The sequence below is a fragment of the Caenorhabditis remanei genome, chromosome II (genome assembly GCF_010183535.1).
Source record: "Caenorhabditis remanei strain PX506 chromosome II, whole genome shotgun sequence".
NCBI lineage: Eukaryota > Metazoa > Nematoda > Chromadorea > Rhabditida > Rhabditidae > Caenorhabditis > Caenorhabditis remanei.
The window spans coordinates 18,028,502-18,045,949 of NC_071329.1; the positions used below are offsets into that span (position 1 = coordinate 18,028,502).

The 17,448-nt window shown below is 38.0% G+C and overlaps 3 protein-coding genes across 3 annotated transcripts; 1 reads left to right on the forward strand and 2 right to left on the reverse strand.

Annotated features, from left to right (window-relative positions):
- Positions 1-434: 434 nt before the first annotated feature.
- On the reverse strand, positions 435-3,526 carry GCK72_007791 (uncharacterized protein; the record flags this gene model as incomplete). Its single annotated transcript, XM_053726447.1, has 6 exons — positions 435-935; positions 1,482-1,608; positions 1,664-1,790; positions 2,135-2,526; positions 3,210-3,389; positions 3,456-3,526. The coding sequence occupies 6 exons, from the start codon at positions 3,524-3,526 to the stop codon at positions 435-437; spliced, it is 1,398 nt and encodes a 465-aa protein (XP_053590641.1).
- A 790-nt stretch (positions 3,527-4,316) lies between these two features.
- GCK72_007792 (uncharacterized protein) lies at positions 4,317-11,614 on the forward strand (the record flags this gene model as incomplete). Its single annotated transcript, XM_053726448.1, has 8 exons — positions 4,317-4,395; positions 5,410-5,747; positions 6,748-6,829; positions 6,884-7,368; positions 7,430-7,513; positions 8,611-8,842; positions 8,897-9,108; positions 11,414-11,614. The coding sequence occupies 8 exons, from the start codon at positions 4,317-4,319 to the stop codon at positions 11,612-11,614; spliced, it is 1,713 nt and encodes a 570-aa protein (XP_053590642.1).
- Positions 11,615-11,727: 113 nt separating this feature from the next.
- Positions 11,728-17,277, reverse strand: GCK72_007793 (uncharacterized protein; the record flags this gene model as incomplete). The annotated part of the gene is made up of 6 exons (XM_053726449.1): positions 11,728-11,952; positions 12,849-13,402; positions 14,468-14,591; positions 14,643-14,964; positions 16,010-16,497; positions 17,209-17,277. 6 exons carry the CDS (start codon positions 17,275-17,277, stop codon positions 11,728-11,730), a joined length of 1,782 nt encoding a protein of 593 aa, XP_053590643.1.
- Positions 17,278-17,448: the final 171 nt, after the last annotated feature.

The window sequence follows — 17,448 nt, forward strand, 5'->3', positions numbered from 1 at the left end:
TTTAAAATTCGAATTTCTGATGTTTTTTGGGTCTAGAAACTTGTTTTCTCGAATTTTTGAAAAATTGAGCATTTTGTCGTGAGATATGGTGCATCTACAGCAGCCTGGAGTGGAATTTTAAGATTTTTGGCTTGTTTTGATAGATTTTAAACAATTTTATTGTGAAATTTTGATTTTCTGACGTTTTTTGGGTCTAGAAACATTTTTCACGGATTTTTGAAAATTTGTGCATTTTGTCGTCAGATATGATGCATCTACAGTAGCCTCAATAGAATTTTGATGTTTTCAGCTCATTTTGATAGATTTAGTACGATTTTAACGTAAAACACTGGTTTTCTGGCAGTTTTTGAGCCTTGGAATGGTTTTCTCGGATTTTTGAAACTTTGTGCATTTTGTCGTGAGATATGGTGCAAAATCTTTACTCTCAAAAATATTCAAAACCATATCAAGTAAAAAATAAAAGAAACCAGAATCGGGAATAAAACGACAGTCACAATGAATCGAGGAGCCATGAAGTCAGAAGTCTGCTTCTGGTACTCCATGGCTTCTGAATCCTCGGAATCCTCGGAATCCTCGAAATATTCAAGACTGACGACTTCTGGCTCTCCGACGTCTTCTGAATCCTTGAAATTCTCCAGAATCGGGTTCTTCTTCTTCTTCTTTCCTTGTCCCCCCTCATTTTGAATTGGCACCTCACTTCTGAATCCCCACGATGGCACCAATTTCTTCTTCTTCGACGCCTTCTGAATCCTCTCCCTCTCATTTCTCTCATACTTTCCTCTCAGCTCCTCCCTAATCAATCCCTGATCGATATTCAAAATGAAATCCGTCCAAAATGATTCGTGAAGCACTCGACGCGGCAAATTCTGATAATACCAGTATTCGAATGGATCCGAGCATCGTTTGCAGAATGAGCCGAGTCCACATTTCTGACTCTGTAATGATAGCGATGATAGCGATGATAGCGATGATATAGATGACAGCGATGATAGCGATGATAGCGATGATAGCGATGATAGCGATGATAGCGATGATAGCGATGATAGAGACCAGAGTTGCATGGAAGTAAACTCGGAAGTTAGACGGAAGTGAGTTTTATTTCGACAATATGAAACGAACTTTAAAAAATATGAAGTTAATATGTTGTATTGATGGTATTACTATACTTCGAGCATTAAAAATTCCGAAATTTTTCTTATCCCCTACCAGTAGACCTTAAAAAGTCTTCACTTCCGACTTCCGACTTCCGGGTTTCAAATTCGGCTGCTTTTTCGGGTCTACTGGTAGGGGATAAGAAAAATTTCGGAATTTTTATGCTCGAAGGGTAGTAATACCATCAATACAACATATTAACTTATTAGTTTTGAAGTTAGTTTCATATTGTCGAAATAAAACTCACTTCCGTCTAACTTTCGAGTTAGTTTACTTCCCAACAACTCTGATAGAGACAATAGCGATGATGGCGATGATAGCAAACTCACCTTCAAATAGTCCAAATGATACTCGAACTGCTTTTCCACCGTATACACAAACGCGCCGCATTCCGACTTGTGACAGCATGAAACAATATCGTCGCTCTTTACTTCTGTTCCGAGTGTGCGATGGATGCTGAAATTCGGGAATTAACTTTAATAAATTAATTAACCAAATTTAATTACGCAACTTTTTGCTGAGAAACATGGCCGTCGTCGTTGGAGGCGTTTCTACGTTGTGTTTCTCATTGTCCGTTTTAATTCTTATGACATAATTTGATTCCCATGCCTCTCTTTTCATTCGCATGTCGGTACTGTCTGAAAAAAAACAAGGGACGTTTCGAAACCGGCATATTTGAAATTTTTTTGATAGCTCCGCCCTCTTTTGAGATGTGCGCCTTTCAAGATGTACCGACCGTCTATTCAGCATCTTTAAAGGCGCATATCTCAAAAGTGGGCAGAACTATCAAGAAGTTGTCAACTAGGAAAATGTGCACAATTTCAAATATAGTGTTTTTGTAGTTGACAACATTTTGATAACTCCGCCCACTTTTGAGATATACGCCTTTAAAGACCGGCTACTGTAGCGACTGTCAATACAGTACTCTATCTTTAAAAGCGCAAAAGGACGGAGCTATCAAAAATGTCCTTGAAAAACCTACATAACCATTTGCCGTTTATACACTGCTTAAATTGATAGACCATGAAAAGAGTCAAGCGTTGCGGATGAATCGTCAATGCCATCTGTCGGATATTTTCCAGCTCGTCAAAATAAAGCAAATCAAACGGGAACTTGTGAAGAATTTGTGTCCATTTCTGTTGTCTCATCGCAATTTCGGTGATTCGAAACTTTTGTCCATCCAAAAAAATGAGAATTAGACGGCCAATGAGTCTTTCAAAGTCCTCTGGAGACACCTCCCATTCCATTACTTTAATCAATATCGATTGGTGGGCGAGTAGAGAAATCAGTGTCAGAATCGAATATACGATTGAATTCACGGGTGACGGCAGCAGTTTCGTGATGGTTTCTTTTGGGTCACACGTGTTTTCGGATCTGAAAAATGTATACCTACTGGTATCGTTTTTAGTCTAAAAATCGCTTAAAACGCAGTGTTATAAGCTGAAAAATATATCAAAATGGAGAATTTTCCTTTGAGACCTTGTCACGCCATCAAAACTGGTCAAATTTTATTGAAATCACATTCATTTTGTAGATCCAACCTAGTTCTCCAACTTTGTAGTTGACAACTTTTTGATAGCTCCGCCCACTTTTGAGATATGCGCCTTTAAAAATAGCGACCACTGAAGAGAGAGGAGGAGGCGAAGAGAAGTTAGCGAGTTCAAAGGCGCATATCTCAAAAGTGGGCGGAGCTATCGAAAAGTGGTCAACTACAAAAATGATCCACTAGACGAAATCTATCAAGCTAATGCAAAAACGAGCCAAAGGTACGCCAGATTGAAACAAAAAAAGCCAAAAATGTTCCGTTTTTGACTGAAATGTAGTTTACAATTCAGTGGGGGTTAAGATGGTGGTGGGCTTAAAATGTGCAAAATAATTGGCTCAGTTTACTCACACAAAGACCCGGAAGCACTTTTTTGTAGTGGCGTACAAAAAAATAGAGGCTGGCGCGACGACGGCGCGTTTTTTAGTCTCCCCGACATGTGGCTATATTCGAACTTCCCAAATTTTTCGATTTGATAGCGATGATAGCGATACCGATACATTTCAAAACTCACTTCATCACAACCGGTCCCTGTTCACAATTCCCGAATTCCAATCTCAGAAACTTCTCGATTCCCGTGTAGATCACAATCAAACTTCTCCCCCTTTTGTATCCAAATCTGACACGTGGCAATTCCAATTTCGTGGAATTCACAATATGATAGTTGAGGCGACATGTACTTCTAAGGGCCACTCTGAAGAATTGATTGATTTTTGTAATTGGGTTACTGTAGTTTTTCAAAATTGGGTTACTGTAGTACCTGCTCATGAAATCCAACTTTTTGACGACATGTTGCTTGATTTCCGCCGGCAGGTAGTTCCAACACGTCATCCAGAAGAAAATGAATTTTTTGAATCCAAATTTTGAATTTTTGAAATTTTGAAAAATTGCCACGTGTTTATAGGGGAACACGTGGGAGGCTAAAAACGCGCCGACCTCGCCCCAGTTCTTTTTTTCTTTGCTATTTTTTGTACGCTACATGCAAAAATGCGGTTTCGAGGAGTTTTGAATAATTGTGCATTTTGTCGTGAGGATGATGCATCTACAGTAGCCTGGAGTGGAATTTTGCGACTTGCAGCTTGTTTTGATTGATGTAGAACAATTTAAACTTTGAAATTCGAATTTCTGCCGTTTTTTGGGTCTAGAAATAAGTTCTCCTAATTTTTTCAATAATTGTGCATTTTGTCGTGAGATATGGTGCATCGTGAGATATGGTGAATCTATCTACAGTAGCCTGGAGTGGAATTTCAAGATTTTCAGCTTATTTTTATAGGCTTAGAACAGATTTAACGGTAGACTTCGGAATTTTTATTATTAAATAATTTCTTTCTGGAAAATACACTTTGTACCTTGTAGTTTAGGATTCTGTCCACCTGTGAATTCAAAAAAATAAATTTAATTGTTGAATCATTTAATTGCGTAATTATCAATCCATATCTTTCGGCTAGGCGCTTTCGAAACGAGACCGGGAGGGGGAGGAGGCGACTGATGATGACTGAGAAATCTCGTTTTTCGAGTTTCCACCTTTTTCTTGAGAAGAATAGGAGGGGAAGACGTAATCCAAGAAGACGGCATTTTTTTGTTTTTCAATCTCCTCAATCACTATTGTCTCATCACCACAATGCGGAGGATAGAAATTTCGACGATTTTTTTGATATTCACAGTGGTTTTGGTGTTATGGAATGGTGCAGATGCTTCGGGTAAGTGATATAACATTATTTAGTACCAATAAATTTGTGACGATTAGAATTTATGGTATCAATTTTTATATTATCTTGTAGATCGTGTCTAGATCTTCATTTTTGTAGTTGACAACTTTTTTATACGGCGCTTCACTAATGAGTTACGGTCAAAAAAGCGATAGTGATACCGACTAACTTTGAGATTCCGTCATGACTTTCTGGGTTATAATAAAATTTTATGTTATGGTTGTGTAGATCAAATCTAGACCTTCATTTTTGTAGTTGACAGTTTTCAGGTAGCTCCGCCCACTTTTGAGGTATGCGCCTTTAAAGATTGGTTACTGTAACCAGGAGAGCTCGCTATCTTTGAAGGCGCATATCTCAAAAGTGGGCGGAGCTACCTGAAAACTGTCAACTACAAAAATGAAGGTCTAGATTTGATCTACATACTCTGGAAAGTGTAAATACAGAAACCTTTTTGTTAGCCTGTTGTAGGTTTTGAAAAATGACCAATTTTTTTTTCGAAAAATTGAAAAATAAGTTTTCTTACAATTTTTCTGGTATTCATTTTGACACAGCATCAGGGTTCGAGTTGTTTGGGGTCAATTTTTTTTAATTTTTTATGTTTTTTTGTTTTTAATTATATTTATCTTGTAGATCAAACTCAGGGCTACATTTTTGTAATTGACAACTTTTTGATAGCTCCGCCCACTTTTGAGATATGCGCCTTTAAAGATACTGGTAATGGAGGTGAGGCGCAGAGAAGCTAGCGTCTTTAAAGGCGCATATCTCAAAAGTGAGCGGAGCTATCAAAAAGTTGTCAACTACAAAAATAAAGATCTAGGTATGATCTACACAGCCATTTTAAAATAAAATTTCTACAGTGACCCAGAAACTCGTGACAGGATCTCAAAGTTAGCTAGCCGATCTCAACCGATCTCAAAGTTTTGAAACTAGGCTACACTATTCTTGTAGTATAGCAAAACCTGTCTAGCCAACGATTTTCATAAGACACTATCTCTTATCATTTAGTGATCACTCGATTACGTCGAGACGCGGAAGACGCCCCCATTGCGCATAGTCTCCTCGAAAATCGAGAAATCCGTCGAGCGCCGCCAGCAATTCTCCAGATGATTGGACCGTTGGCATTCGGAAGAAAAGATGGGGACGACGCGAAGGCACACGTGCCGTTTCTAGGACAGTTTGGTGTTGGAGACGTGAATCAGATGACGGCCAAGTTCACGCCGGAAGGGATGACAGGTCAGAAGGCGAATGGGGGGACTTTCGATATTGATGATGAGAAGGGACCACAGTTGGGGTATATGGATAGAGAGACGACGATGGGCGAGCGGTCGGGAAGCACTGGCAAGGTGAGAATGTCAAAAAAATTTGGTGGCCGAGAAAATTTTTTGGTGGCCTAGAAACCCAAATCCTTGATTTTCTTGGTTTTTCCACGTGTTTTTCCACTTTCAGACGGTCCTGGTCATCAAAAAACATAATTTTGGAGTGGTGGCCTAGAAAACCACTTGGTGGCCTAGAAACCCAAATATTCGATTTTTTGTCCTTTTTCTGATTTTTACATGGCTTCCTACTTAGAATCAGTGAAAACCTTCAGAACATTTATGAAAAATATCACAAAGCCCAGAAAAATAACAAATTTTCAAAAATTTCGAAAAAAAATTTGTTGGCCGAGAAAATGTTTTGGTGGCCTAGGAACCCAAATCCTTGATTTTTTGGTTTTTTCATGAAATTTTGGTGTTTTTCAATTTTTAGAAGATCCTGCTCATCGAAAAACATAATTTTGGAGAGGTGGCTTAGAAAACCACTTGGTGGCCTAGAAACCCGAATTTTCGATTTTCTGTGTTTTTCAATTATTTTTACACAGGTTGCTACCTAAAATCAGGGAAACCTTCAAAACATCTATGAAAAATTTTCAGAATTTTCGAAAACAAAAATTGGTGGCCGAGAAAATTTTTTGGTGGCCTAGGAACCCAAATCCTTGATGTTTAGGTTTTTTCATGAAATTTTGGTGTTTTTCCACTTTCAAAAGGTCATGCTCATCAAAAAATGTAATTTTTTAAATTTATGACGTTTTGAAACTAAGACGTTCTGGAATTTTCGAATATTTCTGAATTTTGTCGTCAGATATGGTGCATCTACAGTACCATAAAGTGAAATTTTGAGATTTAAAACGATTTTATCGTAAAAATCTAGTTTTTTCTGACGTTTGTTATGCCTAGAAATGCGATTTCAAGGAATTTTCGAATATTTGTGCATTTTGTCGTGAGTTATGTTGCATCTACAGTAGCCTAGGGTGTTACAAAGTGTCCAAACCCAGTTTCAAAACGTCCCAACTATATATTTTCTCAGATGTCAATCCTTGGTCTCGGCAACATCGAAATGGGAGATGTCAAGGAGCAAGGAACCGGTCTTCTCGACTTTTCCAAGTCATGTAAGTCAGGGACATTTCGCAACCAGGAGGTTATTTCGCAACTTTTGTTTTCAGTATTCCCATTCCTCGAGCTGCCCACCCTCAAAAACGAGACTGAAAAAGATGAGCACACTCAAGTGGAGCAAACCTACACCGATTATTACTACCCCAAGCCAAGATCCTATCTTGGGACCTCTTATGACGTCACTCGACCCCAGATTCCTGGGAAAAACCGAGAAGATATCGAGTTCCCAAAATTAGTCGCCGAGGAGCCCCCGAAAAAATACAGTAACCCATTCGACTCGGTGAAAATCCGCCCGAGAGCTCACGCCGCCGTCACCAAGACAGTTGGTGATGAGGATAGCGATAAGGATAGCGACAAAGAAGGATTCATCGCTCAGAATGGGAAACAAGTGGATCCAGATGAGGATACGACGCCACTTCTGACGGCGGAGCATAAGGTTTCACAGGTCACCACCCGCAAATCCATTCATGAAGTTGGACTGTCCCCCAGAGAGATTTACGCGTTGTGCGCCAAATTTGCACCAATGGCTAATCAGGTACTTTTGAAATTTAATTAAAAAATTAGGCAATTAAACTTTTAAATTTTTTGTTTTTCAGCACTGCTACAAGAGCAAAGTGGAGGAGCAATTCGTGGAGAGGTGTCGAGGGTATCAGAAGGATTGTGTCGAGTTTATTGCGAAGGTGACATAAAAAAATTCAAAAAAAGAAAAGAAAAAATAGCCGAAAATTTGAAAAAAAAGTTTGAAAAAAAAATTTGGTGGCCGAGAAATTTTTGGTGGCCTAGAAAAATCATTGGTGACCTAGAATCCCAAACTGTCGATTTTCTGTCCTTTTTGATTTTTACATAGTTTGTTCGTAAAAACAGTCTAATATAACATGAAATCGAGAAAAATGTCAATTTTTCAAATATTGGTGGCCGAGAAAATTTTTTGGTGGCCTAGGATCCCAAATTCTTGATTTTCTTGGTTTTTCCCGAAATTTTGGTTTTTTTCCACGGTTCAGGTCATCACCAAACAGAATTTTGAAATAAATTTTTTTCGAAAATTTGAAAAAAACTTTGGTGGCCTAGAAACCCAAATCCTTGATTTTCTTGGTCTTTTCTAGTTTTTACATAGGTTTCTCGTAAAAAAGTCTAAAATAACAAGAAATCGATGAAAATGACAAAAATTTCGAAAAATTTTTTTGGTGGCCTAGAAAACCACTTGGTGGCCTAGAAACCCAAATCCTTGATTTTCTCTGTTTTTTTCAAATTTCTGGTATTTTTCCACTTTCTGAAGCTCTGAAGTAATCAAAAACCACAATTTTGTAGTGGTGGCCTAGAAAACCACTTGGTGGCCTAGAAACCCGAATGCTCGATTTTCTGTGTTTTTTTTTGTTGATTTTTACATAGTTTGCTACTTGGAACCAGTAAAAACACACAAAAAGTAGAAAAAAATGACAAATTTTCAAAATTTTCGAAAAAAAATTTGCTAGCCGAGAAAATTTTTTGGTGGCCTAGAAACCCAAATCCTTGATTTTCTTCTTTTTTTTTTCTCTCTTTTTCCGAAATTTTGGTGTTTTTCCACTTTCAGACGGTCCTGGTCATCAAAAAACATAATTTTGGAGTGGTGGCCTAGAAAACCACTTGGTGGCCTAGGAAAATCTTTGATGGCCTAGAAACCCAAATCCTTGATTTCGTTCGATTTTTCCGGAATTTTTGAAGATTTTTTCCACTTTCAGAAGGTCCTGGTGGCCTAGAAAACCTTTTTTTTCAAAATCCTCACCTCAAAAATTTCCAGGCCCGCCCCCTTGGCGCCATCGCTAACTCATTCTCCTCAGGTGTGGGTCTCACGTATTACGACTGGAATGTCAACGGAATCCCCTATTACCCTGTGAACGAGGAGGGATCCATTGGAAACGGTCATCACGGAAAAGTGGATTTCGGTACCTGGGGAGGAGGGTATTCGGATAATCTTGGAGTGAGAGACTTCTGGTCGCAGACGCAGGAGTATGGAGCTAATTGGTATGAGGGTAAGTGTGCAAAATTTCCTTTAAAATTTCAAAATTTTCAACAAAAAATTTTAGGACAATACGGATACAAAACCGGGTGGAGCATTCCGTTGGTTCAGGGACTCGGTGTGGAAGGGGGTCAAGGAGCACAGGTGTCCGTACCGATAAAAGAGGGAGAGCTTGGGAAACCGATTACTGTAACGAATGGATATCATGTCGGACCGTTTATGGGTCTGGCGGATCGAGTCGGTGTGGATTGGTTGAATGGAGGCGTGTCGTGGAATAAGGTGGGTGAGAGAGGAAGTTTTAAAAAATTTTGATTTTTATCGTGAGATATGGTGCATTTACAATTTTTCTGCTTATTTTTATAGAGATAATTCATTTAAACTAGAAAATTTGGACTTCTGACGTTTTTGGGTCTAGAAACATGTTTTTTGAGTTTTTCGCAATATTGTGCATTTTGTCGTGAGATATGGTGCATTTATAGTAACAACATATAAAATTTTGCGATTTTTCGATCATTTTAATCAATTTAGAACCATTTTAACTTTGAAGTGTAGATTTCTGTCGTTTTTTAAGTCTAGAAACATGTTTTCTCGGAATTGTGCATTTCGTCGTGAGATATGGTGCAGCTACAGTAGCCTAGAGAGGAATTTTGACATTTTTAGGCTTTTTTTGATATATTGTAACGATTTTAAAGCAAAAACATTATATTCCGACATTTTTCGGGTCTAGAAGCATGTTTTCTGAGTTTTTCGCGAAGTTGTGCATTTAGTCGTGAGGTATGGTGCATCTACAGTAGTTTATTAAGATTAAGGCATTTATGACATTTTAGCAACAGTTTTGATGTCGAAATCCACTTCTTCGACGTTTTTAATGCCTAAAAATGCGATTTCTCGGAGTTTTGAATAATTGTGCATTTTGTCGTGAGATATTGTGCATCTACAATAGCCTAGAGTGAAATTTAGAGATTTTCAGCTTATTTTTATAGAGATAATTTATTTAAACTAGAAAATTTGGATTTCTGACGTTTTTGGGTCTAGAAACATGTTTTCTGAAGTTTTCAAAAAAAAAAGTGCATTTTGTCGTGAGATATTGTGCATTTATAGTAACAACATATAAAATTTTGCGATTTTTCGATCATTTTGATCAATGTAGAGCCATTTTAACTTAAAAATGTAGATTTCTGGCGTTTTTTAAGTCTAGAAACATGTTTTCTCGGAATTGTGCATTTCTTCGTGAGATATGGTGCAGCTACAGTAGCCTAGAAAGGAATTTTGACACTTTTAGCTTATTTTGATATATTGTAACGATTTTAATGTAATAACATAATCTTCTGACGTTTTTTGGGCCTAGAAACATATTTTCTGAAGTTTTCAAAAAAGTTGTGCATTTAGTCGTGAGGTATGGTGCATCTACAGTAGTTTATTAAGATTAAGGCATTTATGACATTTTAGCAACAGTTTTGATGTTGGAATCAACTTCTTCGACGTTTTTAATGTCTAAAAATGCGATTTCTCGGAGTTTCGAAAAATTGTGCATTTCGTCGTGAGGTATGGTGCATTTACAATAGCCAAGAGTGGAATTTAGAGATTTTCAGCTTATTTTGATAGAGATAATTTATTTAAACTAGAAAATTTGGACTTCTGACGTTTTTGGGTCTAGAAACATGTTTTCTGAGTTTTTCGCAATATTGTGCATTTTGTCGTGAGGTACGGTGCATTTATAGTAACAGAATATAAAATTTTGCAGTTTTTCGATCATTTTGATCAATTTAGAACCATTTTAATTTTAAAATGTGGATTTCTGGCGTTTTTTAAGTCTAGAAACACGTTTTCTCGGAATTGTGCATTTCTTCTTGAGAAATGGTGCAGCTACAGTAGCTTAGAAAGGAATTTTGACATTTTTAGGCTTATTTTGATATATTGTAACGATTTTAATGTAATAACATAATCTTCTGACGTTTTTTGGGCCTAGAAACATATTTTCTGAAGTTTTCAAAAAAGTTGTGCATTTAGTCGTGAGGTATGGTGCATCTACAGTAGTTTATCAAGATTTTAGCACATTTATGACATTTTCGCAACAGTTTTGATGTTGGAATCAACTTCTTCGACGTTTTTAATGCCTAAAAATGCGATTTCTCGGAGTTTTGAATAATTGTGCACTTTGTCGTGAGATATGGTGCATCTACAGTAGCCTGCAGTGGAATTTTGAGATTTTCCGCTTATTTTGATAGAAATAATTCATTTAAACTAGAAAATGTGGATTTCTGACGTTTTTGGGGTCTAGAAATATGTTTACTCAGTTTTTCGAAAACTTGTGCATTTTGTCGTTAGATATGGTGCATCTACAGCAGCCTGCAGTGGAATTTTGAGATTTTCCTCTTTTTTTCGATTGATCTCAAACGATTCTAACGTGAAAATCTGTTTTTTTGACGTTTTGTGGGTCTAGGAACATTGTTCATTTCCTAGATTTAGACGTATTTTTAAAATTTTAAACATTATTTTGAACGGTTTTATACCAGCACTATCATAGTTTATGTTCATCGTCTAAACATTCCTCTACCAATTCCCCGTAGAACCATATTTCCAGGGTTTTGCCGTACCATTCGTCGGAGTCGGTGTGAACACAGGAACCGCCGTCGGCTTTCCATCAGTCGGAATGATAATGAACCGAATGGGTTTGAATAGTGTGGAGACACTCAACACAATGGCGAGAGCTGCCGCGGCGGAGACGGCTCAGGTAGCAGAGCAACGATCTACGAAAATTGATGTGGGGAATCTATATCTATAGAAAATTGACTCAAAACTAGGAATCTCTAAATTATTTGTGCAATTTGTGTTAAACATGATGATAGAATAATTAATAATTAATGTAAATAAAGTTTACTCATGACAATTAAACAATTAAGTCAACTCCCGTCTGGCGTGAGCCATTGCAATCTGAAGGCACTGTAACCATTCCTCCGCATTCTTCTCGTCTTTGGCTTTTAGAATTAGGGAGGTGTTGTCGGCGGTGAAGATTTCGAACGCTTTCCGGAGACTTTTTCTAGCTTTCTTTCCTCTGCCAAGAGATCTAACGGATCGGATCGATCGGAGGTCTATTGAAGGGAGCAGGGCGCGGGAATCGGTCTGTAAAATTGGAAAAATGTTATATCACTAACAGAGTTTAAGCGAAAGGAAGCGAAAAACTTGCCTAGAAAACTCTAAAAATCGCGGACTAGACATTCAAAATAGTGAATTTTGTGGGTTTTCACTGAATTTCAGTACCAAACCATGTAAAAATCAAAAAAAAAAAGAAGAAAATCAAAAATTTGGGTTTCTATGCCACCAAGTGGTTTTCTACCACTCCAAAAATTTTTTTTTGATGCCCAGGACCGTCTGAAAGTGGAAAAACACGTGGAAAAACCCGAGGAAATCAAGGATTTGGATTTCTAGGCCACCAAAAAATTTTCTCGGCCTCCAAATTTTCTCCCTCGAAAGTTTTGAAAATTTGGCATTTTTTGTCGGTTTCGTGTTGATTGTAGGTAGCAAACTAAGTAAACATCAAAAAAAGACAGAAAATCGAAAATTCGGGTTTCTAGGCCACCAAGTGGTTTTCTAGGCCACCATTTTTTCGAGTGTTTTTTTTAAACTTTTACAGTTTTTGAAAATTTCACAAGGTCTATAGCTAATCTAACTAGTCTGAAATAACACGAAATCGATAAAAATGTCAAATTTTCAAACATTTCGGAAAAAAATTGGGTGGCCGAGAAAATTTTTTGGTGGCCTAGAAATCCAAATCCTTGATTTTCTTGGTTTTTCCCAAAGTTTGATGTTTTTTCCATTTTCAGAACGTCTGGGTCATCAAAAACCACAATTTTGTAGTGGTGGCCTAGAAAACCACTTGGTGGCCTAGAAACCCAAATTTTCGATTTTCAAGGTTTATAGCTTTAAGACAGTTTAAAATGAAAGACAAAATCGATAGTAGTTGGATGGAATTGGAAATTTCTTATTCGGAAGTCACTATCACTATCCCTGTAACTCACCGGCATATGCTGTGTACTATAATTGAGTGCCGCCGATGACAACGTGAAGTACTTTGTATTCCATCTCTTCAAAAACCTCCATCGTCCCTTTTTCTCCTTTAACTGTCCCTCCAGAACCTTCTCAGCTCCTCCCTCCTCAACAAAGTACTTGACTTTCTCAGGATTCGTACAACTTATACAATTCCACATGTTGTTCGTCGAGTCCATTGTGAAACACGCGAAGAATCCCGCCTCGTCGAGTTCCTTTATCAGTTTTTCCTGATCCTTTGAATTGGGAAACGCCGCCGTGATCATTGTATCGAATGGGACGTTTTTTGTGATTGACGAGGGTAGACACTTCCAACAGTGTTCCAGTGTCTGATATTGTTGAGAATCTTTTCCGACGACCTCCCCGAATTGAGTAATTGCAGAGCATTCCATTTGGAGGAACATGAAATGGAGCCAGAATGATGGGTACTTGGTTTTAAAGGCAAACAGATATTCTTTTGTGAAAACACAGCAGGGTGAGGAGCGAGTTTGGCAGGAGAAATGGATGACCATACGGTGTTTTGAACCTGAAATTGGGGAAGTTTGGAAAATTTTCTGATTTATAGAAAAAAATCAATTTTAGACAACTTACGGTTAGAACCAGTTTAAATCAATCGCAGTAAGCTAAAAATCTCAAAATTTCACTCTAGGTTACTGTAGATGCACCATATCTCACGACAGCGCATTCATGGCATTTTAGCAACACTTGATGTCGGAATCAACTAACTTTTTCGGCATTTTTTGTCCAGAAACATGCTTACTCAGTTTTTCGAAAAATTGTGCATTTTGTCGTTAGATATGGTGCATCTACAGTAGCCTAGAGTGCAAATTTGAGATTTTCAGATTATTTTAAAAGATTTAGAACTATTTCAACGTAAAAATCTGGTTTCCTGACATTTTTTTGGTCTAGAAACATGTTTTCTTTTGATTTTGAAAATGTGTGCATTTTGTCGTGAGATATGGTCCATCTACAGTTGCCAAAAAAAGGCATTTTGCGATTTTCAGCTTGATTTGATTGATTTCGAATAATTTAAATGTGAAAATCTGGTTTCCTGACAATTTTTTGACCGTAAAACAACGTTTTCTCAAAATTTTTGAAAAATGGTGCATTTTGTCATGGAAAATGGTGCATTTACAGTGGTCTAAAATAGAATTTCGAGATTTTCAGCTCATTTTGATAGATTTTAAACTATTTTAACGTGGAAATCTCATTTTTTCTTGTTTTTTGGGTCCAGAAACCTGTTTTCTTTTAATTTTGAAAATGTATGCATTTTGATATGGAATATGGTACATCTACAGTAGCCTAGGGTGGAAATTTGGAGATTTTCAGCTTATTTTGATTTGGAACGATTTTAACGTAAAAATCTGAATTTCTGACGTTTTTAGATGTGTTTTGGGGAGTTTTTTGAATAATGATTTTTAAACACGCTCCAAAGGAGCCCCAGATCCTTTTGAAATACGCGCCGGAGGTACGCCAGACCTTATTTTTCCGTTATTTTCCATACATTTTTAATAAAAGACATTCTCAATTACTTGATTCGATTAAACTTTTTGGTTTTTAGAAACGCGTCAAAGGCGCGCCAGCCACTCACTTTTCGATCCCTCCACCGTACACTGAACTGGAACCGGAAACCGTGTGTTCACTTCTCCAATATACCTTCGAATCTTGTTTTTTCGATGCTCCACAAATTTATAGACCACGTCATTTCTATCGTTCTGCAGAATTAAAAAAAACTATTTAATTAATTAATTATTTAATTAACTCACATTAATCCACTTCTCATCCTCTTCATTCAACGCGCACATCTTCGACGTGGTAATCGGTCCCAGATGAGCTGGGAAAGTGGTTTCAGTGCTTCCCGCGGGCCATTGGACAGGCCGTCGACCGCCACCGACCGGACGGACCCGCCCGTCTTTGCCCATTTGGATTTGGGTCATTTGGGTTTGAGGAGCGAAGGATTGGGGGAGGGTTTGGTGGGCACGAGAGGATAAGGTAGTGGGTTGGGATGATAAGAGGACGTTGGTTCGAGAACTGGATGGCATCGAGATCATTGATAGATCACGCGATTCCATTATATCCGAGTAGGCGCTGAAAAAAAACTGAAAATTGAGATCGGTTAAGATCGGTTGAGATTGGTTGAGATCGCCTAACTAACTTTGAGATCCTGTCATGACTTTCTGGGTTAATGTAGCATTTTTTATGTAACACGGTTTTGTAGATCAAATCTAGACCTTTATTTTACTAGTTGACAACTTTTTGAGAGCTCCGCCCACTTTTGAGATATGCGTCTTTAAAGTTGAAAACTCGGGAAATTAGTCGTTTTCAACGCCAAAATGTGATTTTTACATCAAAATGACCGGAAAATTCTATTTCTAACGTTCAAAACTATACGAAACCTTATTTTCCATGTTGAAAACCATAATTTTAGCCAAAATTTGGCCGAGCAGGTCTTGATCAAAGTGCACCACTATAAGAATGGTACGAGGGTTCGATCCCGCTTGGGGTTAATTTTTTTGATTTTTGATTTTTCTGTTTTCAAGTTATTTTTCTTGTAGATCAAATCTAGAGCTCTATTTTTGTAGTTGGCAGTTATCAGGTAGCTACGCCAACTTTTGAGATATGCGCCTTTAAAGAAGGATATCCTCCAGAGCCCACACGGCTACAGTAGTCAATTTTAAAAGACGCATATCTCAAAAAGGGGTGGAGCTAACAAAAATTTGTCAACTACAAAATTGAAGCCCTTGACTTGTTCTGCAAGCTTGATTAAAAATTGAATTTATCTGACACCAGAAAAAGTTGAGAGACCTGCTCCAAGTTGCTCACTTAGGACGTTCTGGAACTGTCAATGAGACAGTTCAAAACCGAGACATTTTGAAACTAGCACGTTTTGAAACAAAGATTGTTTAAAACTGGAAAATTACAAAACAAGGACGTTTTGAAACTGGACATTTCGAAACCGGTAGAAACCCTCAAAAACGCGAAAGTTGCAAAAAAATATTGTAAAATCGCTCATTTTCGTCGAACTTTGACCTTGTTTTTCTTGAATACCAGGCCTCGAGGGGGAAAACTGAATATAAATTTGGAATCAACGTTTTCTCAGCTTTCCAATAAAAAAGTAAAAATAAAGACGTACCCATGAGTGCCTGCTCCCAACGAGTGTGCAATACTCGCGTGACTCCTCCGGCTCAACGATCCACTCGACCTATTATTCTGATACTGCATCGCCAACGAATGCGTATTTCTATCCAGCTCACACAACTCGACAGTCGGCGACTCACACACTTCGAACACCGTCCGCCCGCCACTTGTTATCAGATTCCCGAAAACTTTTGAGTTTTTCGAAAGCAGCGATTCACTGGATTGCTTCTCCATCGGCAAATTCTCATTGTTCATGCTCAAATGTGCGAGAATCCTCTCGATGACCCGACTACGTGTCAGTGTCTGGAAGAACGCCGAGTGCTTCTTCAGTGCCGTCGGATACAATGAGCCGATGGCTTCTATCTCGTTGAGAATCGACTGGAGCAGTTGTGGCTCCGAAAGATTGTGTCGAGCCATCAAGACGAGCTCGTCAATCGCCTCGGCGGCTAGGGGAGAGGACACTCGCCCGATATTTGCGATAATCTGAAAGAAGGATCATACTAGATTCAAAATATTCCAATTTTTTGTAACATCTCTTTTGAAAAGAGCAAAATATATGCAATCAGGATTCCCCTGGGGATAGGAATCATTAGTTGTCACGCGCGCTTCCTCTCTTTCTGTTTTTCGGGTTAGCATTTGGGATTGCTGATTATTTCTCTCCTCAATTCTCAGTATTTAAGACAGAGAAAAATCTGTTTACGACATGAGATTTTAGGCTCCGGATCGTTTCGCCACCAAACGTTACGTCACCAATTATAGGAAATTTTTCAAAGTAGTTCGCATTGATCTAATTAATTAAAGAAATCATTATCTAATTGAATCATCTAATTAAGCTTTGGAAAAGGTCCCGTAGCCAGTTTATCCATAACTTTCTTCAAAATTTGAGTTTTTTCGTGAAATTTGGAAAGCGAAGATAGGAAAAAACATCACTTTTTTATATGGTAGCCCCCATTTAATAGGAAAAAAAATGAAAAATTTTCTATTTTCGCGAACTTAGACCTCATTTTTCTCGAATACCAGGCCTCGAGGGCAAAAACTGAATATATATTTGAAATCAGCGGAATTTCAGCTTTCCAATAATATAAGTCACATCGCATATCTCCAAACTGACGACCTTCCCTAGTCGGTATGTCCTGTAGAATACTGTAATCTCATCCCAACCACCTTTTTACACGGTCACCAAGTTTTAGATACCCGGAACCAGTGTCCTCTATCCATCCTCATTATTTCTCTCTCTCTCTCTCTCTTATCCCACTGGGGCATTCCTGACGTGTTGATGCCAGGCGACGCCCGGTACCTTCTTTTCATTTTTCTCTCTCACTCTCCTCTGTTTTCAGCTAACAGAGCTATCAAGAAGTTGTAATCAATTAGAAAACTTGTGATTCAAGAGTAGCCTAGAAACCCAAATCTTTGATTTTCTCGGTGTTTTTCCAT